The following is a 27,270-nucleotide window of genomic DNA, read 5'->3' as shown; positions in this document are numbered from 1 at the left end:
ATTACATTATTTCATATCATTGAATTATGTATTAATGATTGTGTATCACTGTACTTATTTCCCAGAAATTATTTTTATCCTGCCCGCAGTGATGCGTCTTCCTAGACTATGTGGCTTACACATATTCAGCAGTTGGAGCTTTAAAACTGCGTTAAACTTCTTTGAAATGACAGCAATATACCACACTGTGTCAACTTAAAGTGACATCAGAGATCAAAGCTCAGATGAACCCAACACCTTTTTTTCAACCGTCGTATTTCAGCTGTTTTTTTTTTTTTGTACTTTCAGTTCGCTTAAAACTGTTGTCAAGTCATATGCTATTGCTGTGTTTTAAGTTCATTTGCTATTCTTGTTCTACACTGTTCTTTTTAACAAGAGTTTGAATGCGCATTGAATTGTCCTTTTTGTTCAGATGGAATACAGTGGAGCAGAGGTTTCTGTGAGCATGTGTTTGCGTCTTTAATGCACTTACTATCCCATGAAATAAGCTTGAATTGAAGTGGAGAGCCCCTGGTGATCTGGGCCATGTAATGTTACTTTTGTATCTGGAGAATTGGTAGAATGAAGTGGCCTCTGTTTTGCCTCATTTTCCCAGTGGTTCTGGTTTGGAACCCTGAAAGGTTTGCCTTTCTAGGAAAACAAAAAAATAAATGAATAGAGAAGAGATTTAATGATTATAATAATTACTCAGTGGGCTTCGGGTGAGATGCTTTTGTCCACTAGGACTAAAATGCAAGAGTTATAAATAAATCCAACAGAAAAATATAATTTCCAGATCATATTAAGATTAGTCAAGAAACTCAACATGTACGTGACTCTGAATCCACGGAATACCAGGTTTACACCAATAAAGTAAAATTGTTTCTTGAGTTTATTTCTCTGTTGTAGTTATTCGTATCTGAGGCTACTGAAGGAGGGAGATGCAGCACCTTTGCTTAATCTAAACTGTTACAATTTTACAAATTGTTGTATTTACTGTGCGTTATTACCCTTCATCTAATTAATAAAAATGTTGTTGACTAAGTGTGTGACCTCATTTTTCATCTCTTACGGTTAGAAAATAAACGGGCATTTTTATAATGTTGTATGCAAACATTACCATTCTTTTTAGCTATTACAGCAATAGTTATAGTAAGTGCAGTCATAATAAAAATTGGTCCAATAAAATAATGAACCTTTCAAAAGAATGAATTTTTCAAAGAAAAAATTACATACGAGAAAAATAATTTTAGTGTTGAACCTTGAAGAAAAAGGGTTAAAAAATACTCCCCTGAAAACGTTCCCATATATGATAATACTGAATATCTTATTTATAGAGCTCGAGAAATAATGAACACGGTGCATTCTGGGACTCCCAGTCCGCTTGTTCCTCTGGCCCTAAAGGAACACACCCTTGCGAGAAGAGTATGAACTACACATCCCAGCATGCATTTCCAGTAGTGTTCCAGAACAGCTGATTGTCAAAGAGGGGAGTAACAATGTCTGCCGTGTGCAGAGAAGGCAGGGTCCAAGAGATGGAGTGCGGCGAGAAACCCTCCTCGCGGTCTGACAGGTAAAATGGGCTTCCTTCGGAGCCAAAAAAATATGTGGACACATGAAACGTTAACGCTACGGTAACCAAGCGTAAAGTGACGTTTTTGTAGTTTATGGCGAGGCGCATCTGTGAACTAAACCTAACGACCTGTCGTGATATGGGTCTTCATGGTTACACTGGAACACGCGTTGTACAGCAGCAATTATGGAAGCCAGGAAGTCATCGTGAAAGCGTGTCGTTCTGTATGATCGTGTATGTTTCTAGTATGGATTTGATAAGAGAATGTAGGTTGTGTACGGGCTCATTGCGCACTGTGTGCGTAATCTTTAATGTATTGGTTGTTCAGAGTATTACATTTTCTGCATTTAACTTCCCAACATGTGGGTCATTTTTGTAAGCATGCATTAAAACGGAAGCAACAAGCGAAACTAGAGAGTGTTCCATGTTTTGGATTCTCTGTACCTCATGCCAAAATACTGTTTTCGCGTAACTTTCTAAAAATAGTTAGCACATTTTAAACTACAGTTGCATAGTTCTTTATGTACATGGCTAATTGCGTTTTTGTCTGTTAGGGTAATAATCAACGCCTGTAGTTAAATGTGAACTTTCTCATAGGACAATATTTAAGCTAATATTAAGAACAGTATTATGAGAGAATGGTTGATCACTATAGGCTAGTAGAAAACTAGCAGAATTATGTAATCATCGCTTGCAGTTCATATATTTAAAATGAAATCACATTAATAATTTTACTTCTTTCAATTTAAAATTCAGTTAACAATAACCAGCAGTGTTAAGTACATGGTAACGCGATTTATAATTATGTATTTACAGTTTGATACTTAATTACAGTATATGCAATTTTGAAACAGTAGTGAATGTCGTAAGAGTTAATTCTGAGTCATTCTGGGAAACATAGCCCCCAGCCCACATATGTGCGTAATTATTCAGTGTGGTCAGACATAATCACTGTGGCAGATAAACACGTACTCACAAATACGGTATTCTGACCCTTCTGGAGTCTACGTGAGTAGGTACAGTGCTTAGGTTGCAGTGATAGTTTTAAAGTTGCAAACAGCACTGCAGTTGGATGTACTGATGTTATTCCTTTACATTTCGCTCACTAGTGTTATGGAGAGCTAATAATAATTGCGTATATGGGATGGACCAGTTCACCACAGTTTTAGATCAACATGGTTTTCAGCGGTCCTGACACTTTAGAAGAGTCACCTTCGTTCTTAACGGAGCACTCTATAAAGTTTACCGAAGTGCCCCACGCTCTATCTCTATATACCACAAGAGGGTGTAGCGACATAAAACTATCATATCCTCGGGGCTCACAACCCGATGTACCGTATCTCATTTGAAGTCGTGCCCTTTGCAAATATGAACCAAATATACTTGTTCTGAAGCAAACTCTTTGTTTTCTCAGATATTTGGAATTAAATGCTGTCCTCACAGAAACTGAAGGCAGGGCTTTTACAGTGGTTGGAATTTTACAGTGGGCTGTAGTTTCAGCTTTCAGGAAATCATTTTATTTTGACCATCTGAGTCCATTTAAAATTGATCTGCACTTTGTTATTTTTGATGATTACATTTGATTGTTACCCTCATTGAGGGTTGGTTTGGGGAGTGTTAGGAGAGTTATCTTGTTCTGGTAAGCTATTTTGAGAAAGTGAGAATATCCATGACACTCCCAGATGGTGTCAATGTCACTTGCACTACCCTGAAGATTGAATAACTAAAACTCCAGTTTCTGGAAAGCTGTGCCTTTTGTACTGTGTTTTGGGGCCTAAGAATGTTTAGCAGTGTAGTTCTGAGGAAAAACCAAATCACACATAACATGGTTTTGATTGATAAAAATCATAATTAAATTGTACGTTCATTAAAACAACACTAGTAATAATTCTGATGTGTAAGGTGATGTGGAAAATCATATTTTAGCTTGTTTTGGTCATTGAACACATGTAACATTTCAGAAACAAAATGTGTACCCTCATCACTGATTCAGCCTCTACTAAAACTTTGTTAGTTTGCTCCATTGCTACAGATATATGAAGCGAAACCCAACCTCTGATAGGAATTAAGAGTAAATTGTAATGTTTACGACTTGGACAATTTACGTTAATGAAATATTATTAAATGCACGTTTTTGACTGCAATGTTAAAACAGATTGTATATATATGAAGTTTAAAAATGACTTAAAATATAATTAAAAATAGGCATTTGATAGTGTCATACCAAATATTCTTAACAGAACCAAACATTCCAATTAGTAGGTATATTACATGAAAAAAAATTCAGCACCCCCTTCCCCCCACCCACCTCCTCTGTATCTCAAGACACATGGCACCACTGTAGGAAATTATTGCCATGGAGACTGTCTGGGTGGACATACCAAGAATGCATCTAGCAGATGACCTCAAAGATAACAAAATATTAGTCTTCCTTTGTTTTTGCCATAGATGGTACTACAGCATTTAATGTGGGCTAATGACCACAGCATACCTTGAATCATTAAAACTTGCAATTGCTATGATTCCAGAAATAACCAAAGAAATACATGCATCAGGAAAGTTCAGTGCTTAGTATAAATAAAATGTGGACAACATAGTAGCGCTGTCCAAAAATGTGAGCCAAGGTAATTCAGCATATATTAGTTCAAATACCTAAATTATGTGATATTAGGAATGCTATTACAAAATTTTGTAGTTTTACAAGTAGTCAGAGAGAAGTAGTTTTCAACCCCATAAACATTTATTCATTATATGCATTGTGAGCACCATCCCATATTAGCCAGCATGTTGGTGATGTATGTGATATTGATATTGATGTGATATTGGAATATGTGATATGTGAAGTTATTTGTAAAACACTGAGTTTACACAAGCATCACATCAGGGAAAATAGCATTTAATCAAATGATTATGTTGGCTGTACTTACAAGGTGCATTACCTGTCCATTAGCATATTGTGGCCTAGCATATTCTGCAGTACTCTTAATGGAACACTGATATAAATTAGCTATATGCAACTCTATTGCCAAAGCATGTCACCCAGCACGTAGTAATTAATATAAAAAAGGGTTGCTGCATAATGAGCAGGTGTCACACAGTTTGGAATGTCCTTTTACCACTGCTGATGTCACTTACAGGTTTTGAAGATCCAGTTACTTACCCATTTTTTTCCAGTGCATAACCTTAGTCATTCTTATAGAGGGAGAATGAGTGAAACAGAGAGTGAAAGATGGTAAAACAAAGTGAAGAAGAAGAAGAAAGCTGATTCAGTCTGTTGTTTTCACCCTTGCGGCGTATGTGAGAGTGGAGTCAGAGCTGCTGTTTCACAGCTTTCCCGGGGTAATTCGCAGATTTGGGGCGGGGAGACGCAGCTGGTGACGGGGGGTTGCCGGGGCTACCCCAGCGGGTCCGGGCTCGTGTCGAGGCACACGTGTGCAGCAGCCTAGTTGCTAAACCCGACCATACACTTTCTGTCGTGGTCTCCCTCAGGGCGTAGTTTCAAGGGAGGAGTGCTGGGAGGTGTAAGGGACTGGGGACTCAGATGGCGGGGGTGTGGGGTGGTGGGGGCGGGTAGCACTTCCGTACACAACACCCTGCAGGGAGGGAGAGTCAGGTTTCATCACGCTGTTTATCCCCATGTCCCCATGCTGGGAGGGAGCAAGCTGGCTCGGGGATGGGGAGGTGAATCGCGCCTTCCCCGGGCCCGTGGGACACACACAGAGACCCAGACTCTCTCTGCTCACGAGTCAAGCTGATCCTCCTCTGCTCTGCCCAGCAAACTGGGAGCTCTCCCTCTTCACGTTTGTTTGTTTTTTTTTTAAACTTTACCACAAAGCAGGCAAAGAAAAGGCAGACCCAAGCACCGTCTCCCGTGAGCTGGTGCATTTGGGTCTGTGAGTGTACTCTGCCTTCGCCTTTGGTGAACTGTTGCAACACTGAGTGTCAGAGACAGATGACTGGCCAGCTCCAAATCGGGCATGGGTGGGGGTGGGTGTGTGTGTATGTGTGTGTGTGTGTTTGGGTGTGTATGGAGTGTGTGTATGCATGTTTGCGCGGGCGTCTGCCTGCGCGTGTGGAGGGGAGGTCTCTTACGAACCTGCTGCTATTAATAACACGTAACGAACATAATCTGAAGTTATCCTCTTACGTTTGTTGGCTGGGGCTGGAGATGGGAAAAAGCGCAGCAGCTCTGTCTCTGATGTTCTCCGCACAATGCCGCTGGATAGTTCGCAGAAGTGAAGGGAAAGTAAAACAGATGTTTAACGCGTAGTTTCGTTTCCCCACATCTCTCTCTCTCTCTCCCGCAACAGTGCGTTGCCAGAGGGCAGGCGGGCTGAGTGCCGCTGTCCCTGTGCACTGAGCCACTCGCACTGACTGTAAAAAAAAAAAAAAACACTGATCTTACGCGCTGCGCGTCTGCTGAATCCAGAGGAACCGACACACGGTCACTGGCAAACATGAACAGTCTCCCAGGGTACTCAGGGGCCAGGATATCTGGCTGTTGGGCTCTCCGGTCAGATGGCAGGTAAGTCCCGTTCCATCCTGTTTCTGGTTTTAGACGTTACTTGCGTGACAGTGCTTTTTAAATGCCTCTGCCTGAATCTGAATGTGTCCCTCTGAAACACGTTGGGGCAGGCTTTCAGGACCTCTCATCATGTCTTATGTTTTAAGTGTAATCGGTGCTCTTTTCGTAAAGGCTTGGCTCATGCTGCAGAAAGTCAGCTCAGACGGGCTCATTTGTGAAGCTGACACTTGAAAGAGGAAACGCTGCAGCTTATGCAGATCTACATGTTTACTGTTTACTATTATTATCGTGTTGCATTTCTCAGCTGGCTCCACAGTCCATCCAGACTCAAAGTCCTCCTTCCCTCGGTCCCTCACTTTATCAAACTTTTATTTCAAATGGCACAGGTGCATGGGGCCGACCGGTAATGCACAGAGCCAAGACTTAATAATGAACTGAACCTTTCTGCGTGTGAGATGACTGTATTGATTGGAGTTTGAATGCTGTTAGACTTACTGCCAGGATCTTTTGAAATAACAGAACTTGTTGCTACATGTCTGCTTTAGGAATACATGGAAATTATGACTTTTGTGAATCACAGAAGGGGGGCATGGTCCATAAGCGAGCCAGTCTTTTGTGAAGTTGTCATTAGGCTATACTATTGCTTATATATGAAACTGGCAGATCTCTTTGACTCACATTTAATGTGCATTGTCTCCACCCTGCACTCTCATCCAGGTCATAAACTGTATCAGGCTGAACTAGTCAGATAAGATTGCAGAGATTGTTTTGTATTTTGTACAGTCAACTTTGATCTTTGGATGTTTCAGCTGGGCACAAATAAAGGAATTGAGTTGCACGCTGGGCTTAGAGCCGGTGGAGGGTGAGCAGTGACTGCAGGGCTGCAGTTTTGCATACACTCAACAGGACAACGAGGATGATCTGAGCCACAATGACTGGCATTTTGCATTCATCGGTGGGGGAAGTTTGGATGTCTCGAGTGCGCCAGTAGGTTTCTGCAGCTATGCCTGTGTAAAAAGAATATAGCATTAGGTTTCTACTCACAACAAGGTCACTTTCAACATGCGGCATGTCTGTCTTTATTTGCTCGGACTGCAGGGATTACAAGCGCCTGAAAGCACTTGTTTTTTATGGTTTTGGATGTCTGTGGAAGGGTTGCGACAGGAATTGTGGTGGTATTGGAGTAAGCCAGTTGTTCTGAAAGTTGTGTTTTATTGTTACATTTATTCACCTTTTCTGGGTCAGTGCTGACAGAACATGACACAGCGTTTCGGTGAGTTGAACAATAACGTCTTTATTGCCTTTAATGTGATATCTGAATTGAGATCTGATAGCCATTTTACTGTGCAACTCACTGCATCAAAGATACCACTGTGGTAGATATTGGAGATCAACAAAATCTTGTTGAGAAATCTAATCATGTTGTAGCTCATGATGTTTCTTTTGAATCACCATCACTTGTATGGAAATCGCCTCTACAGTTTCACGATCTGCCACACCAATGTCCAGAATAGCAATTTTTCACAAGTTTTCAATTTCCACATACAAAAGCTGCTTGTAATTGGCAATAAATATATCCGTGAATCATCAGAAACCTTTCTCTTTGAATATTAACAGTCTGACTACAAGAACAGGTTTCTGTATTTCTCAGAAATGAAAGAAACTGAATGTGTTACGTAAGGCATGAAGAAAGTGACCCTCCTTGAAATGTGAGGTTGAAAGATAAGGCTGAACTGCAAAGCAGGAGGGTGGATTTCTCTAATGACTGGGCAAGTGTTTGCACTTCTAGTGGCCTTTAGCCATGGTTGGACTGTATACATGGAAGAAAAAGTAACCGACTGGTGATCTTTACAACAGGTATTGTCCCACGGTGCACATGCACATGGAGGTGGTGCCTGGCAGGGCTTGATTCCCTGCCATTTGGTCCTGAAGTCAAAAGGGCCCTTTCTTGGCAGATTAACCATTGCAAAGCTGTTTTTCCTGTTAGGCCCTGCCCTCAGGAAGTCTGTGCACGGTCCTGTTTCTCACCATGATATGCTGATTTTTCAGTAGCAATAAAGCATCTTAAAGGGGTAGTTCTCAAAATGCATTTCATGGTACAGTAGGGTTGAACTGCATTCTCTGATGATGCGTCCTCTGACTTTCAATAGTTTTAAGTCAAATACAAGGTTCTTGGTGCAGTGTCTAAGATGACTCACATACACTATATGGGCAAAAGTATTTGGCCACACCTGTTTTTCAGGGTTTGGGCTAGGCCCCTTATCTCCAGTGAAGGGCAATCTTTATGCTTCAGCATATAGTCCTATAAAGACATGGTTTGATGAATTCGGTGTGGAAGAACTTTACTGGCCTGCACAGAGCCCTGACCTCAACCCCATCGATGAACCCCAGGATGAACTGGAACAGAGATTGCGAGCCAGGCCTTCTCGTCCAACATCAGTGCCTGACCTCATAAACGCTCTACAGAATGAATGGGCACAAATTCCCACAGAAACACTCCAAAATCTTGTGGAAAGCCTTCCAAGAAGAGTGGAAGCTGTTATAGCTGCAAAAGGGGGACCAACTCCATATTAAAGTATATGTATTTGAATGCAATGTCATTACAGTGTAATGGTCAGGCATCCAAATACTTTTGTCCATATAGTGTATGTCACAATAGCCCTGTTTTATGCTTTTTTTAAATCAAAATCAGTCAACCAATCAATCAATCAGAACTGATCATTTACATCAAACAACAACAAATGCACTAGTTATTTGCCAGCTTTAAAGGTGTCCTTACCCTCTGGCCATCTTTTATTCCAGGGATTGTTAAATACCAGCCAATTGTTGTTAGAACCATTGACATTTCATCAGGAAACACCAGCTTTGCATGGGCAGTGTTTGGTTAAAGTCTTCCAGAGCACTGTTCAGACTGCTACAGAGGATGGACAGGAGTGTTCATGACCCACACCCTCAGTTGTGCTCTTGTCTCATTTCTGGTCTTGCAGTGGAGGCAGCGAGGGCTCTTTGGACAGGCTCCTGCCCACTGTCAGTACGGGCCTTTCACCACGAAAGAGGACCACCAGCCAGTGCAAGTCCGAGCCACCGCTGCTGCGCACCAGCAAGAGGACCATCTACACGGCCGGCAGGCCCCCGTGGTACAACGAACATGGCACACAGTCCAAGGAGGCCTTCGTCATCGGTACGAGTCCACACCACACAGCTTCCTCCGGGTTTAGCTTCATATGTCCTTTTGTGTGCGATGCCCCTTTTTATAGAGACAACAGTCCTGCCAATGTTGGTGAACCTGAGACCTCAGGAATAAGTTTCAGACACGTGATGTCCTTGATTGATTTGACTACTATTCCACCATACACTGTACACTTTTAAGAGATGTGACACTGACCTGAAATGTCCTGCAGTGCAACTCTACTTCTCGTTTGGCACTATTGTGTACACATTTAATTAACCATAAAATTATGTGCTAGTTTGTCCAAAGACAACTGAGTTTGTCAGCCTGTTTTTTTGGAGACAGTACCTCATGGACGGATTGTAATGGATTTGTCCATTATGACTTTCTGAATGGCAGGGCTGTGTGGCGGCAGTGCCTCGGGGAAGACCACAGTAGCCAGGAAAATCATTGAGGCGCTGGATGTCCCCTGGGTGGTTCTGCTCTCCATGGACTCCTTTTACAAGGTCTGTGTGTGTGTGTGTGTGTGTGTGTGTGTGTGTGCATGGACATTTGTGTGTGCACATTAATTGATAGAGGAGCATATTTGGTGAATATAGGGGGAGAATGAGCTGATATGTCCTGCATGTGGCCGTGAATGCGCCTGATGAGCTGCTCAGCCCTGTCCGTACTACTGCTACTTCCACTCAGCGAAACAGACAGAGTGGGAGACCACACATCTGGTGCCAAAGTGGGGATAAGTGTTTTTTTTTCCCACTTTCCATTAAAGACTCAGTTCCAACCAACATCATTGTTATTATTTTTTCAATTTACATTTTTTATATAAAGCCATGCAATCTGGCCCCTTCTTCTCGGTTTATAGCCCATGAGTTGCAAAGCTTCTTCCCAGAGGGGAGGAGATAATGGGATTCCAGTGAGATCAGTGAGAGGGGAGCACTGGAGGTCAGGCTGCAGTGAAAGCCAGGGCCAAAGGAACGCCATCAGTTAGCGTCTCCCCTGCCTGTTACATAATGCTCTGCTTGCAGTAATATTAGGCCCATTCAAAAACAATCTACAGTGGGTTGAGGAATCCCATTGTAGGCCATGCTTAATGCCCCTTTAAAAACTGCTGTAAGTTACCATCGCAACAGTAATTCCTTTGTAGCTGTAGTAACTGCAGTGGCCTCTTGCAGAATGCATTCTGCATTAAGTAATTTAATCCTGACTGGTGAAAGGTGGGCTAGCTCCCATTGCTGTCAAGGGGTTGGAGAGTACAAATGCGCTCTGATTCTGCTCCCTCAATATTTGAGATTTCCCACCTCTGGCACAGTCCAGAGTCCCCTGCAGGCCAATCATGTGCCCCAGGACTTTCATTACACTGTTAATTATAAAGTCCATTTGATTGGTTCTTTGGAGAGGGGGGAGAGGGGCAGAACCCACATACCGCAGCGGAGATTTTAACGCCTGGCTGTTGGCTCTGCCCAGAGGGTCAGAGTGTCCTGATCCCGCCTAAATTTAGTCCTGCTAACTTCAGCCACACATGCTCAAGGGAAGATCCGCTTCTAAAGACCTGATTTGAATGAGGTCCTGAGTGGCAGTCTGAGAGAGATTCTGATTTAACACCGGAAACGTAGTTAAACAGAAGACACATTCTACTTTTAATGATCTAAAGCGGTATGTCCGAATCAGTCTGGGTATTTTAGGGAAGCTGGTTCAACTAGCAGGTGGGCTGGGAATGAGCTGAAGGTGTGACAAAGGTGTGCCTGTACATTGGCCAATCAGAACGCCTGCCACAGTGCCAGATGGAACATCGTCATTGTCACTGTAATGAGATGGACAAAGGCGGAATATCACAAGCCCAGGACCTGAGCTATGCCCCAGCCGTGGTTGAAATCAGAATGTACAAGAATAACCAACAAAACTTCCAGCACAGTTTATGTCAATTTGTGTTTAAGATGGTGTTTTAGAGTGTTTTAAAATTGCCATCATCAATTGTTTTAGTCTAGTTTTACTGTGTGAGAGAGGTTGACAAATTAGGAGAGTGAGAAAAAAGAGCAAAGTTAAAAAAGTCTAAAAAAAAAAAAAACAACAGTTTTTATTTTTTTTCAAAAATCAGTGCTGTGATTGCGTTATGAATATTGTAATGTCTCTATTATTTTAGCTGCTTTACATTCAGTGAAGTATTCAGGCGGAACTGAACATGGTGGTTCTTTAAATAAATACCTGTCTGAAGGCGACGAGCTTGCAGTTCTCTGTATCCTGTCATCCTGTACCCTTCATACAGAATATTTCACAAAAATGAATATTTACACTGCATGACTTTTATAAGTATACATTAATATAGAATGGCTTACGAATAATTTAATTAATCCTATATATGTCTTTCTTTTGTGGAAATGTTTATTTCTAGTCCATATTTCCATAGACAAATGAATTTTGCAAATGGATTGGAGTAGGACAATTTGACTGAAAAATACAAACTGAGTAAAGATTATAATAGTTGCAATTTTAAGGAAATTCAAGTCGCAGTGATCTGGATCAAATCAATTATCATGTTGAGATGTGTCAAGAATCAGGTCATTCAGCTTAAGTCAGTTCAACTTTGACTAGGATGATATAACTTCAACTCCTGGGTAGTGCTTCCCTTGTAGTTTTCATGGAAGGCACAACTGATATTCTCTCTGGGTTCTTAGCATAGTCTCAAATTATATGTTTTCTGGTATATAGATTATCCATAGTTACAATCAAAACAACCACAAAGTGAAAAAGGAATGTTTTAATGATTTATGTTGCTATAATGGATTTAAGGAATAATAACAATAAACTGACTGGTTTGGCAAATGCTCTATTCTAGAGTGACCTACATAACAAGCATCAAGAACAACATTAATAGCCTCAGCAATGTAAAAATGACAAAACTCTATGTCAAACTCAGCATTGGCTCTAACTACATTGGTCAGTGTTGGATGGTTTCTGTCCAAGACTGCTTTATGATTAACCAGTCTTCTCAAATTGGGCTTGACATCCACTAGCTGGAACATATTAATAACATATTTGAGGTTGGCGACCTGTGACAAATCGGGCTGATTTTCTCCTCTCCAGTCTTACAGAAAAAAATGTCAGGTCACAAAAAATAGGTATCGCTACAGAGAAACTGTCAAAAACGTTGTCGTCTTGTAACCACAGACACAAAGAATATGCTGTTCTGTCTCTATGGTTGTGACATTGTTAGTTTGTTGGCACATTTTAGCTGTGGTCATTTGAAAAAAAAAGGCATCCGTGTTCTTGCGCAACTCCTCGTACGACTGTGACCTAATATACATTAAAATGTGTTAAAACATTTAAAAAAAATTTAAATTTATTTGGTTTTTTGTAGACCAAATTACCAGTGTTACGCTTTGGTCATTGGAACATCTTTTGGTGTATACATAATGGGGCTTATTATGTTTTTCTCAGGTTCTCTCTCCAGAGCAGCAGATCCTGGCTGCCAGCAATGACTACAATTTTGACCACCCGGATGCCTTTGATTTCACCCTACTGGTACATATCCTGCGGAAACTGAAACAGGGCAAGAGTGTTAAGATCCCTGTCTATGACTTCACCACCCATGGCAGACAGAAGGAGTGGGTGAGGACCTGGCTGCGCTCAGCTACCCCCATTACAAGAACATGCATGAAAACATACCCACACACATGCACACACTTATATATTCACACAAACACACACACTCTCAAACATACATTCACACAGACACAAACACACATATGCACACATGTTCAAACTTACATGCATGCAAACACAAACACACACACACACAAAGACATACACACGCACTTGTCCTGCAATAATTCACTGTGGTCATAGAAACAATGTGGTTTGTTATGTAATATGAGACTACACAGAGGATCTCGCAACAAACTCGCATGCAAACATTATGAAGGATCTGGGGAAAATATGTATATTCCCCTCAGCACTTGTATTTGTTGTAGATTTTGCAAGGTGTACCGTCACATTTTTAGTACAGATTTGCACATCATTTCTTTACACATCTGCACTGGATCCTTGGAGGTATGATTGTTATAATTATTCTTAAAAAGATCACAAATTTAGTTTCATTGCTGTACTGAACATAGAAGCTTGAATTTAGTCATCAATACCACATGTATTACACAGGTCATATGTTCTAATAATGTCAGCTCATGTCTCTCTTCTCTCTGTACCTCTCTCTAGAAAACTGTATATGGAGCCAGTGTCATTATTTTTGAAGGAATTATGTCTTTTGCAGATAAGGAATTGTTGAAGGTAAGCCTATGGAATATACTGTCATCATGTGCAGATCATGCTCACCCCATTTTCACCAGTGGAGAAAGTATTGTTTCAAATGGAGACATGTAACAAAATGCTGAGGAGAAGGGAGAGTGGCTGTGATTGGTGCATCTGTCCTGCTCGTCATTGAGCCAAAGCGGCAGACGCACCGGATATTCACATGTGACACGGCTGGCGTTTGCCGCATCGTTTCAGCTGCTCGATATGAAGATCTTCGTGGACACGGACTCCGACATCCGCCTGGTGCGTCGTCTGCGCAGGGACATCACGGAACGTGGCCGGGACATCGAGGGCGTCATCAAGCAGTACAACAAGTTCGTGAAGCCCGCCTTCGAGCAGTACATCGAGCCCACCATGCGCCTGGCGGACATCGTGGTTCCCCGCGGTGAGGCCCACTTCAGTGTAATGAGCACTCTTCCTGCCAGTGTCAGCTGAGTCCGTTCAGTTCAGATGCGCAGGCATACATATTTGCACATATTTGCACATGCACATGTGATGGCAAACATGGACTACATTTTGGCATGCCTGGAGGGTAGCAGCTGGCATGCACACATGGGGCAGTTGATCCTTTTATGGTATGCAAATGTCCTCAGCTGTTGAGTGCCTTTGTAAATTTTTGCATATGTAAATCCATAATTCAGAATTCGGAGTGCTTTGTGAAAGGGGTGGAGGGATGGGGATGGCTGCATGTGAGTTGAGTTGCACTGATCAATGTGTTTTCCTATTGTGCATCGCCCAATCGTTTTGACACCGCTGCAGGAGGAGGGAACATGGTCGCCATCGACCTGATCGTGCAGCACGTCCACAGCCAGCTGGAGGAGGTGAGTGACACCACTGCACTGCCTTGCAAACAGGATGTTAGGAAATGTAGGAAATGCAGCTTTGCCACTGTGCACAACATGCCTCCACATCTCATGCACCTAGGTGCAATTCAATTGGCATTTACCTTGTTTATCCACTTGGTGTGTGGTATGTCCTGTCAAACACTTCCTGTGGTTCAGTTTTCAAATTGTTATGAACCACCTTTAGAGAACCACAAGGGATTGGATGGAAAACAGTACTCCAGAGTGCCTTGCAACTCAGGGACTCCTCATGCCCTGCCCTGAGGGCTACATAGTCTGCTCTTTAGTTGTTTTTTTACAGAATGAATTCTTAATTGTTTACTTGGAGCGGTAATTGGGGAAAGGACGTGCACTCACCTGGTATCCTACATGTAAATGATTTGCATATTGAAAAATAGATAGTGGCTCAATGGGGCAAAGTGCCACAGAACATTACTACAGTACTACAGCAAAAGACACACATAAGTAAAGCATTACATGGACAAAAGTTACAAGGACCCTGAGAGAAACTGAAATTCAGCTTTGAGTAATTGTTACTCAGCGGAAGAGTTGTTGAGGAAACACTCTTTCAGCAAGTAATGATGCTAAGAATTTTGGAAACATTTCAAGGGCTGTTTCAACACTCGGATACAGGAAGTCCTTGTTTAATACCATAGTTGCATCCATGGAAAGAGTGTATTATATTTTATTAATAATAATAAAATAAGTTTAAAGGGAACCACCTTACTATTTGACACTACTCCTGTATGACACAGTAGACAGTCATAAAGTAGTTTATGTTGGCATTGTGGCTGTTGAGCATGTGACAAGCCTGTGTTTGAAAATTAGAGTGTTCAACACTTTACCAAGCATGTGCATAAGCATGGAGAGTCTATTCCAAAGCATTTGATTCCCCATGCCATGGCAATTCTCCAAATTGATCTTATTACAATAAGAAATGAAGTCAATCCCAACTCCAGAATCAGGGATTTAAATCACTGATCCCTGTTCTCTCTTCTGTTATTAGTATGAGGATTTGCTTTGTGCCAGCATCATGGATTTGTCATTGCTATGATCATGAATGTCATTGTTTATTATATCCATCTCAGTTCCATAAGGCTATAACAGTGAATTTGCACCCTCTAGTGGAAGTGGAAATACTCACGAATTTATTGAAGGTTATTGACCTTATTTTCATTCTTGGTTAACTTTTGCTTTTCATTATTTTTGTAGTTAATATGCAGTGATATATCCGTGCAAGGATTCTCATTTTATATATGGTTTAAACATTAATTAGATCAAAATAATTCCCCTTCATAGAAACAAGCATAACAGTATTCACACACTCTAGGAAAAGTCAGTGGTGATGATGGTGATAATTTAGATAAATTTAATGGACTTTCATTAATTTGAATTTGGGGTTTATAATTTAAACCCCATCTTGCTGATAATGCATAATTCTGTGATGTTGGCACTTATCAAAGGAAATGAGAAAAGCAGAAAAAACACAAGTGAACTAATGGTTGATGACTGCTTCATATTTGACACGTGCACAAACCAATAGGAAATGAAGGCTCATTTTCTATTGTGTCTCCCCCCGCCCCCGCAACTGTGTTGTTGGCCTTGACTCTCACTCGGACCGCTCTCTCTCTCACACACTCCGTGCAGCGTGAGCTCAGCGTCAGGTAGAGTAACACACTCTTTTACCGCGTCACGTCCTCCCCCCCTGGCCGGAAAAGCATCCTGTTCCCCCGCAGCCTGCTGCACTGCAAGCGTGGTCACTAGGGGGCACTCTCCCTGTGGCTGTGAGAGTGCAGCAGTATCCCCCCCGAGTAGATTCCACTTAGTATCTCATATAACATAATGTTGAGTATTTCCCATGTCCTTTTTATGTACATATTACATAATATGCTGAGCTGTAGCACATAGGCCATTTGTATTAGGCATTAAGGTGGGCCTTCTCATTCAGAAAACAAAATCCCTTGTAAGATGCCTTAGAACAGGTGGTTGATATTTTTTTTTTGATATTTTGAAGCCAGTTTATTTGAAACAGCAAAAATCAACGTGCAATAGTAGTTACTGAAGCACCACAACAGGTATGTGCAGCAGGTTGTGAAAAGAAGGATGTTTTTCCCCTCATTAAATCAATTAAAATACAGCGGCACAACTCCTCCTGCATTCTGTGTCTAAAAATACAACCTGTGACACCTTTTTTCTTTTTGCCCTTGTCCCTTTACCTGTCAGTCTAAAGTGCTATTGTTAAATACTGTGTCTCGCTCGCGATGCATTTTCCAATATCTAATTCGACAAAGCGCACGAGGGCTGAGGTTTTTTTTTTTTTTTCCATTGGGTGAGTCGGCCACAACAGAGCTGAGAAAGGAAGCTGGCGGCAGCCTCTCTAGATGCTCTTTAGACACAGGATGTAGAAGGGCTTAGAGCTCTCTGCTGCAGGCACTCGAGTGACTGGCAGCTCCAGCGGGCCACGAGGGTTCAGTCTCGTGAGGGTTGCACCCGAGAGTCTTCAGAGCTGGTTTTAGCGCAGCTTAGCTTTCATGCGGGGCCGGCTGAGAAAAAAAAAATTCAGTGCTTCCCGAGGAGCACGGGTTGCCCGCGCGAGCTGTCACCCACTGTGCGATGTGATCATTTCATTCTCATTTATCTGATGTTGTGTGTTTGTTTTTTTTCCATTTTGTTTGTTTGTTTTTCCTGTCCTGTGTTTTTTCCTGTGTCTTTCTTTTGCGTGGTTGTATTCTGGCGTTTCCACCATACTCCCCTTCTCTTCATAGAGGAAGCTGCGCTGGGATATGTGAGGATATTTGCATATGATTGTTTTGTATTTTTTTTTCATTGTCACATTTTTTTTTCAAAACTTTAAATGGCAGCAGAAAGGCTTTCTTTTGGTTTCAGAGTGTGGTTTGAATGCAAATGGGTTCAACCTGAAGACTGCACAGCATCATGGTTGTACTGAACATCATTTTTTTCCATCTGACCCAGACTTCTGACCGAAAGAGAACGTGATTCTCATCTCCCCCAGTAATTTAGGATTCAGTGAATACTCCAGTAGCCACCATAGCTGTGTACTCTTCAGGTGAATCAAAATGAAGTGGGATTACGGTCTTCAAAGGTGATCAATCTCAATGAAGTGGGACAAGCCTATTTGATTTAAACTGACAAAATTGATTGCAGAATAGGTCTGATTCATTTTAAAAGTGTTAATATTTCAAATACCAGAGGTATTTGAAATAAGAACATGTTTATAGTGGACACCAAGAGGTTCCTTTTTTCATAAAATATGGATTTCTTTAGTCATAAGTTGTTATTTATTTAACAAGACCTTTTCCATCTATAAAGAATTGGCCTCCCCAGTCTTATTTCAGACTAAACAGGGACTTTGCAAAGAAAGTTGTGTGATTTACAAAGTGCTGTGTGCTGTGTGCAAATGAAATGACAATGACAATGACAATTCCACATGGAGGAATCCTCTTGAATTTAGAAAACGTTGTGATTGTGCTTTGAAGAATCATATAATATATGCTGTGTGTATCATAGCATACATGTAATCCCATTTTTGGTAAAGCGGAAACCCAGTGTTTTACAGGGGGTGAACAAACAGCAAACTCAGTGCACCTATTCTAATTAACCTCTTTTTGTCGCACCTGTTTTTTTTTCTTGCTAACTAATCTGAATTAACATGCGTGTGATGAATGCACTGTATGTCCTGTCTTGGTCTGGGTGCATCATTGTTTTGTGTTTGTTTGCTTTGAGTGTGGGGCTGTGAGACTGGAGTGTGTGTGCGCATGTGTCCTAGTGCCCGCCGCTGACGGGCTGCCTCTCTCTTTGGCTGTCGTGGTCACAGGGCGGCTTTGGCCTCAGCCCACCAGGCCCAGCCCCTGCCCCAAACTCTCAGCGTGCTGGAGAGCACCCCTCAGGTCAGGGGCATGCACACCATCATCAGGTAAGATGTCCGCCTGTCTCCCTGCCTGCCTGTGCCCCTCGCTGTGCATCGCCTCCCGTCCTTTTCACCTCATGTAATGTCCGCTCATCAGGGGCCCTCTCCTTCTCCTCTCTGCATGCTACACTCTGCTGTGTCTCTCTCTGTCAAATTCATAGTGCTGCTATCTCTTGTATGCATTGTCTTAAGCGTATAAGTTTCTAGTCGAACTGGAAAATGTTTGTAGCAGTGGTAGTTGTTGGCACATAATATTGAATGGGGGTTTAAATGTCCATTCCCCATCAGTGTTATATTTATCTACTCGAGAGCCATGTCATCGGTCTGCCAGGCTGAGGCAGGCGGCTGCAAATTTTAGTGCCTTTGCCCTCCCGTTGGAGAGGACAAGGATCTTTTCAGTATTTGTCATTGTCAAAGTATTCAGAGGAGGCGGGGGTGGGGGGTGAGCTTGCGGTGTGGCTGTATCTCTTGTGCAATGTTAGGTGGTGTGGCTCTGCCTTGAGCTCTTGAAGTTGAGCTCTTGAACTGCAACCAGTCAGGTCTTCCTGCACAGGGAGCTCTCAGTGGCTACTAGGGATGTAACGATATCAAAAACTTACGGTACAATAATACCACGATGAAAAGTCCACGATACGATATTTATTGCAATATTAAAAAAGAAGAAAGTGACGACATGAAAAAATGTCCTTCATTAAATAATAAATCAGCATTTTTTATTTGTATAAAATTTGTTTTTTCTTTTAACTCAAAGTGCTTCTGCTTTTCTTCTTTAATAAAATAAAATAAAAGTAGCCAGCCATGACCTAAGCATGTGCAAAAATTGGCATGAATTGTCTTTGGCAATGAATGCCAGTGGCGGCTCCTGTCAAATCTTTTGGGGGGGGGGGGGGGGGGGGGTAATTGTTGCAATGATGGCTAAGGTGACCCGTTAAATGGGTAAATTTAACAGCTAGCTAACTAGACATTGTCACATTGCATTGTGCAAATTAGTCAGTTAGCTAACTTGACATTGTCACATTGCATTGAACAATTTGTTTTTTCTGAACACCTCACGTAGCAAAACACAGAACAAAGCGTTAGCTACTTTGCAGCCTGCTAGACACATTTTCCGCTCATACCAGCTCCGCAAGAATCCCCAGGTATACAATTATCCCCCTCATATATTATAGATATTTGATTGATGTTTAAATTGGTCTGGGTGGTCCTAATTCTTTAGTTGCCAATTTATCCTGATTACTGCAATGACTGAATGGTATTTTTTTTAATGACACAATCGAGTTGCTCTGAGTTGAGGTAACATTAGCCATGTTGACCTTGAATGTGACAAGATCGCTGGCTGCCCCGGCGATCCCTACACCAGGTTACATATGACGAAAGCATGTTAGGGCAAGCCCACCTGGAACCCATACAGATTGCATTGCAGTGCCAGCAGTTAAAAAAATTGCCTTAACATGAGAGTCTATCAGAGCGATCTGAGCGATTTTCAACCAGACTGAACACGAAACACAACTTTACACTGATTGGACTATGATATTCAGAGGCAGGACAAACTGTCTAGAACAGTCACAGCTAGCATAACACTGTGGTAGAATGTGATAGAAAAATTCCCTCCCTTTACCCCTTTGGTGGTGCGTCGCCCGACCGCCCTAAGGAACAAACCGCCCCTTGTACAATTGCAAAACAAAAACAATACAATTTTCGACAAGGAGAGATAGTAGAACCCAGCTATACTAGCGAAATAGCCATGTAATATCCTGGTAGATTTCGTCACAGTCCCACGACGGTATCAAGACATTTGTTTATCGCGATATTGCGAAATTAGATATATCATTACATCCCTAGTGGCTACACAAAGTGGCTGAGGCTGTGTTTTGTCTAGGCCTTCAATATTTATTTATATATTGATTTATTTTTTTGTCAGTTTCAAAGATAGCATGCCTGTACTTCCTTTCTAGGGCTCAATGGCATTCAAGTTTTCTTGTGCTTTTGCGTGTGTGTATATGTGTGTCTGTCCTTGTATGTGATGTGATTTGTAATAGCACTCAAATACACATTTTTCTTAAGCTCTGTTAACTCTTCTCCAAGCCCTCTAAAACTGTTTTTTTTAAATAAAGGTATATGAATAATCTATTCAAATACCACTGTGTTGCAGGTTTGTATTGTCTTATAAGGAATCTCAGAAAGTCTCCTCATGTCTCTTGTGACTGTCTAGCTCACTCTTTTTTTAAGAATACAGAAAGCTAACAGACACAACATGTACGTCAGACTAGCCAACTCTAATTTGACTTCAGGCACATTCTGCAGTTTAATTGACTTCATAGTGGGCCTTGGTGTGTGACCACTACATTGTGACTGCAGTGAGGCCATTAAACTGCACCTAATAGTGTCTCTGTAAAGACCCAAATGATTGTGCTACCCACGCCATTTATCCTGAAGAGCAGCTTAACTCTTGGTCAGAATTGTTTTTATGTGCAGCGCTATCTGCTGCTGATTGCTTTTTTTTGACTGAACCCTCTAACCCTTTTTATTGTGGGGCAGGAACAAAGAGACCAGCCGAGACGAGTTCATCTTCTACTCGAAGAGGCTGATGCGCCTGCTGATCGAGCGCGCGCTGTCCTTCCTGCCCTCCCAGGTGGGTGTGAGAGAGGACGCCTCCGCAGCCGCCCGGCCTCAACCGCCATGGAAAGTTTGTGATCGAGCAGACGAACAGCAAAAGATTGCCAAGCCGACCGCCCAATCCAAGGCGTGTCTGCCTGGTCATTTTCCATTGCCACACTGCCTGCCATAAAGTTGTCTTATTCGTGTGAGCAGCTGTTTACTGCTGTACAGTATAGGGTGCTGGACCCAACAGAGGTCCAGAGAAGGGATTGGAAACGTATAAAGATAGCTGTTGGAATTCTGTAAGGGTGTTTGGATCAGTGTGCTCTGTTGTTTGATGGAGGGGTTTTGCGGTGCTGACGGATGTCTCTTGTCCACTCTGTCCTCTGTAGACCCACACTGTTCAGACCCCACAGGGCCAGGATTATGAGGGGAGGACCTTCCATGGGAAGAGGGTGAGTTCGATGGCCGGCACACCCCTGCGTTTACACAGACAATCCCTCTGTGCAAGACCTGGAGCATGATGGGATATTCACTGTCAGAATTTTGGTGTACGTTTAAAAATAGGATAATAATAGGATCAATTCACTAGAAAAAGCAGAAAAATTAAAATTAAAAAAAAAACTAGAAAAGAATATTTTCCTTGGAAATGAATGCCATAAAAATGGTTATGAGAAGTTGAATGTCAGGAATTTGAATGTAAAAATATGAAATGTTAAGTAAAACTTGTTTCGGCAAAAATCTTATTTGATCTAGTGTGAGAGTGACAACTCCTTGTATGTCAGTTATGTACAGTATGTGTGCCTGTATGTGTATTTGTGTACACATCTGGAGTGTTGTCACAAGTTGAGTGGGTGTATTTGTATATGTAAGCTATGTGTGTGTATGTCTGTACTGTGTGTGTATTTGTGTGTTTGTGTATACTGTGGATTTTCTGTGTGCGCTGTGGGTATATTTGTGTGCTGAGGACTGTGGGTGTGTGTCTGTTTATGTGTACACTGTGGGTGGGTTTGTATTTGTTCAGTGTGTTTATATGTATGCAGTTGGTGTGTGTGTTTTTGTATTGCGTACTGTGGGCATGTTTGTATTTGTACTGTATGCTGTCTGTGTGCCTATGTGTATACTGTTGCTCTATTTGTGTGTATACTGCAGGTTTGTTTACGAGTAGAGCATGTATGTGTACAGTTGTACAGGAATACTGTTCTCTCCTCTCCAGATCACTGGTGTGTCCATCTTGCGTGCTGGCGAGACCATGGAGCCAGCCCTGAGGGCTGTGTGTAAAGACGTCAGGATTGGCAAGATCCTCATTCAGACTAACCAGGACACGGGGGAACCAGAGGTAGTGTACAGCTCAAACTGGGCCAGGAACCCTCGCAGGCAGAAAGAGACAGAAAAAAAATACTTTTACTCTTTCACTCTCACGTCTCTCCTGAGTGTCTCTCCTGAGTGTCTCTCCTGAGTCTCTCCTGAGTGTCACAGTCTTTTTACTCTGAAATACAGCTGAACACAGTTAACATCACCTTGCATAATAGCCCATCTATCTTAATGTCACTGCCACTCACCATTGATTTTAGCTACAAATGGGCTGTTGTAATATTATGGAGATGCTGGTATATTGTCCCCTTAAGAGTAGTCAAGTAGGGCTTTTTGCCCTTTAGCTGTTATGTAGTAAAATCGCTTAAACTAACACTTTGCTTGCAAACAGGCAAATCTAAGTTAATGGGGCAGTGTTGCAACGTAACATTAGGTATTACATCTGATAAACTAACATTGGTTAGCAAGCTTGTCAAAACTGTGGTGAAATATGCCTGCACATACACTCAACTCGCAGCAGTCAGCAGGGCACGGCAGTTTTAGGAAAAGGTCAAACTTCAGACAATGTTCACTTTTGATTTTGAGGGTTGTGAAGGCATCTCAAGTAATATCAGCTGTATAAACTAACACCAGCTTTCTGGTGATGCGCTGTTCCTAGCCTTACTGTTTTTCTTAGGCAATATTGTGCCGCTGTCTGCGTCACTGGTTGTTTTCCATCACAGGTTGTTTTCTGACTCTTGAATGTCTGAATTGTAATTGAAGCCAGAGTACTGGAGCCCTTGTCAGTTGTGTTACATTCTGAGTATAATTTCCCATAGTTCCAGTTTACTTTACCCATGCTCCAGTAAATGTTACTTGTATGTCTTCAGGACAGGCCTGGCTGTGCTCTTGATTCCACAGCTCTACCTCACTGTCTCCTAACTGCCCCCCCCCCCCCACCCCCACCCCTCCCCTAGCTGCACTACCTCCGATTGCCCAAAGACATCAGCGAAGACCATGTGATCCTGATGGACTGCACCGTGTCCACTGGCGCTGCCGCCATGATGGCTGTCCGGGTCCTTCTGGTAGGTTATCGGCATGTTCAAACTCCCACACATCTCTTGTTAGGCACAACTCAAAGCAGAAATGCACACATTTCATTTTGTACAGACAAAATATTACTCCACTCCACTCCACCTGTAATTTTAGCAAGCGCACTATCTTGTGGTCATGTAGTGTACATTATTTCCCTGGCTTGCAACTTATCTCGGATTGGCTCGCTAGCTAGATAGTCGATGAATGTCATGAGCATTTGTACAGTTATGGGTGTTTTTACGCACTGCATGAATGGTGTTTTGTGTAATGAATAAAACTTGCTAGATCTAGTTTCTCCTCTTACTTTATGTAGCTAACTAGGTAGCTAGCTAACCTTATCATTTTAATGTTATGATTTTATAATAACAATTTGGCTATTTTTGCTACAATTCTGCATACAATTACAAACAGATGTCGTAGTAACTGATGCCCTTTTTTGACCTTTTATGTATGCCCCATTTCAAGATTTTTTTCCCCAGTTTTCATTTACATACATTTATACTTGTAAAGGTTGGACACATGGTGGATCCCTTCAGAGGGAGAGAGATGAATAAATGCACGGAGATGGAAGATGGCTCATTTGTGTGATCAGTATTTTGTGAGTGGCAGTCCTTCTCCCTGATGACCATGTCTCTGCAGGACCATGATGTGCAGGAGGACAAGATCTTGCTGGTGTCTCTTCTGATGGCTGAGATGGGGGTGCACTCGGTGGCCTACGCTTTCCCCCAGGTCAAAATCATCACCACCGCTGTCGACAAGAAGGTCAATGACCTCTTCCACATCATCCCCGGGATAGGTGAGCATAGCCAAGGAAGATTCGTATATGTTTATTTATTATGAAAGGGATGTATTCTAACACATATCTCCATTTCCATTTTTGTTATAGCAATAGTGTGTATTGGACTTGAATTATATAACAATGTATGCCAGTGTTACATGCAGTTACATACAAGTGACAGTTATCAGTTTTTTATATCATATATTTTGTGCACATTTTAAGGACTTGAGAGCGAAAAGCATTTTGTTGGTGTTCGACAGGTGAACATTTTAAAAAATACAACCAGTAGCCATTTTGTAACAGCCTGCAGTGGCACCTGCAGTGTGTGTTCCTCTTTGTCAAAGTGCGCATAGCTAAGTGGAGCATGACCTTTTGTAGTCCTCATTCATGTGGGACTTTGGGTGTGAAAGGCACATAAAATGACAGAACAGCAAAGTGGCGTGTTGAAATGCCTTCATTACACAAAGCAGCCCAGCATGCCACAGATCGGGCCAGGACGCAGGTTGTCACCATATTGCATAGCAGAGGGTGAGGTATGGTATGGAGTAGTGGTGGTTAGAGCACTGCGATATGAACCAGGGAATGGTGGTTTGAAACCCCTGGTGGGATATGTTCTGTTATACCCTAGAGACAAGACATATCTCAGATGCCTCAATAAATATCCATTAATAGGTTTCAGATTTAAAACCGACAGCAGTGTAAGCAATTCATTCTACTGGATGAGGATGTCTGCTATATATGCGCGGTGTAATGTGACATTACAGGACATAACCTGGATGACAGCTAAATATATTGTGCCTGTACACTTCAACAGGTGCTAGAACTCTCTTTTAGTGTGTGTGTGTACATGCATGTGTGCGTCTGTGCATGTGTGTACAGTACCAGTCAAAAGCTTGGACACACCTGGTTAATATAATAGGAAATATGCATTCAAAGGCATGTAAAAGGCATGATCTAAAGACTTATGCTTCAATGCTTGAAAATAGTTTCTTAGACAAATATTAATAGTGAAGTGAAGTTGATGCCAATGTTTGAATTTCTTTCCAAGAAAAAAAAATATATTTTTATTTATTTTAAGAAATATGTTTTGGCTACTGTGAAGAATCTAAAATGTAAGATTGATTGATTTGTGTATTTTGGTCATTGCGTAATTCCATTTGTGTTATTTCATAGTTTACTAATATTCTAAAATGTGGAAAATAGTAAAAAATAAAGAAAAACCCTTCTGTGAGTAGGTCTGTCCAAACGGGTACGGTATGTGTGTGTGTGCATGTGCGTGCATGTGTGTCTGCTGTATGTACCTGCTTCGGTGTGTGTTCTTTCTCACACCTCCTCTGTAATGCCCGCTGATTTTGGTCTCTCTTTGAAGGAAATTTCGGGGACCGCTACTTTGGCACAGACGCCCCCCCAGACTGGAGTGATGAAGAGATGGATGAGCCCAGTTACTGACAGGACACATGATGAGCAGAGAATGCTGGGAGGAGCCAGGTGCAGCCCTCCCCTCGGGCAGCTATGGTCACTCTTGGCAGGACAAGGGAGGAAATCATCAGTGACCATGGCTTCCTTCTTACACTGATGGTGTAAATGTTTTTTTAAGAAAAGGACTATAAATATGTACAATTAACATATTTTTATATTTTATTTTTGGTTTCATAGTTGCATTTATGATTGTTGCAATGGGCTATAATGTAAGGCTGCATATTTTTTTATAAGATATTTTGTTTGTTGAAATGTTCTTAACTCAAGATACTCTCTCTCTGGGCAATTAACTGCCCTGCAGATATGAAGAGATCCCCATTTGGAGTCACCAGCCCTCTCTTGAGAGCTTGAGTACGTTTTGTATTAGCAGATGCTGAAGACGACACAACTGAATGTTACACTTACAATTTTAATGCATTGAAGCACATTTACTTTGTGTTTTTGTATCACAGACGCAGTTCAGTTTTGTTTTTTTTCACAATGATTTGCCTGAAAGAAAACAAGCACAAAAAATAACCCAGCCATTCTGTTTGGTTTCTTTGCACATAGAAAGTGCATTCTTTCAAGGACCACCTCACTGGAAAATGTGTGGGTGTAAGATTTTAACTCTTTGGTTTCACTACCTTTGATAGACCCTGCTGACCAAGCCTCAAACATGCAAAATCATCAGCGATAAAGTAGCCTCTTTTTCCAGTGAGCCTGAGCAATGCCGTGCAGTTAAGTCGATTTTATATTTCTATCGCTTTGTCCAATTTTACATCTAATTTATTTATATCAGCATTTGTAACAAGGTGAAAACATTCACCATGCCTTTCTGCAGCCAAAATGTTTTTTTTAAATACATGAATTGTAAATAAAGGTAAACACACAAGGGTGATATCTGAACATGCTGCATTCTACACACCATTCCAGTGCTTACTGTTCTGTAGCTATGACAGATGGCATCAGAATCCTTCACATCATGGTATCCCGATGTTTAGTATTTATTTTATTTGTATGTGTTATGATGTCGAGTGCTGCAGGGATGTAAGCTTGCTACCTCAAAGCAACCGTACTGTCTGTCACACCCCGTGCTTCACACAGGCAATTTTGCTCCACAGTTGAGTGCGTGTGTAATAATCCGTTAAATCGTTAAGTTGCATTGCATTTAATTTATCACACGGTTGTATCTGAATACCATTCTAGATTTTTTTTTTCAATAATACAGATAGTTCATACATGTGTCATTTTAAAAGTTCTCTTACTGTCACATTTTGACCTTATAAATAAGATGAAGTGCATGGAGAAACCTGTCATACTCCATTTAGGTACCATTAGGCATTTAATTTGTTGTTTTTTTCTTCACAAAGAAAACTGACCTGACTCCACTGTAGCTCGACACCTATTCTTTAACCTTATAAGGTGTGCGTGCCTGTGTCTCTGAAAATTGGGCGTTACATGGTGTGGCACCATTTTAAAACATAGATATCAAGAGCAGTGTCCAATTTCTTATGTTGCTTTACCATCCAAATCACCTCATTATACTCTTTTTTACTACATTAGTCACCATATTATGCTGTTATTTATCTGTGCAGAAAGTATTTGTTTTTTTTTTGGCATGTACATTTTTGTCCTTGTCATCATATAATCTGCAGGTATGTAACAACTCGTTAAAAACAATAGCTCTGTTTTGTTTAAAAAATTGGGGGCATTCCTGAATAACTGAA

The 27,270-nt window shown here is 41.6% G+C and overlaps 1 protein-coding gene across 5 annotated transcripts; it reads left to right on the top strand.

Moving 5' to 3' along the window:
- The first annotated feature begins 1,465 nt into the window (after nt 1-1,465).
- Nucleotides 1,466-27,270, top strand: uckl1b (uridine-cytidine kinase 1-like 1b). 5 transcript variants are annotated; one of them, XM_036533129.1, is made up of 15 exons: nt 1,466-1,552; nt 9,065-9,258; nt 9,646-9,752; nt 12,682-12,852; nt 13,456-13,527; nt 13,747-13,936; nt 14,311-14,372; nt 17,159-17,178; nt 18,229-18,327; nt 20,860-20,953; nt 21,312-21,374; nt 22,136-22,258; nt 23,190-23,297; nt 23,947-24,103; nt 25,455-27,270. In XM_036533129.1, the coding sequence occupies exons 1-15, from the start codon at nt 1,479-1,481 to the stop codon at nt 25,532-25,534; spliced, it is 1,614 nt and encodes a 537-aa protein (XP_036389022.1). In that variant the 5' UTR covers nt 1,466-1,478; the 3' UTR covers nt 25,535-27,270. The 5 variants fall into 5 exon arrangements, with proteins under 5 accessions (XP_036389022.1, XP_036389023.1, XP_036389024.1 ...); XM_036533130.1 differs by lacking the exon at nt 17,159-17,178 and adding an exon at nt 16,041-16,057; XM_036533131.1 differs by lacking the exon at nt 1,466-1,552 and adding an exon at nt 5,715-6,077.

The sequence above is a fragment of the Megalops cyprinoides genome, chromosome 7, assembly GCF_013368585.1.
Source record: "Megalops cyprinoides isolate fMegCyp1 chromosome 7, fMegCyp1.pri, whole genome shotgun sequence".
In the NCBI taxonomy this organism is placed as follows: domain Eukaryota; kingdom Metazoa; phylum Chordata; class Actinopteri; order Elopiformes; family Megalopidae; genus Megalops; species Megalops cyprinoides.
Note: the sequence above shows the minus strand (reverse complement) of the source record. Positions and strands in the feature narration are given on the sequence as shown.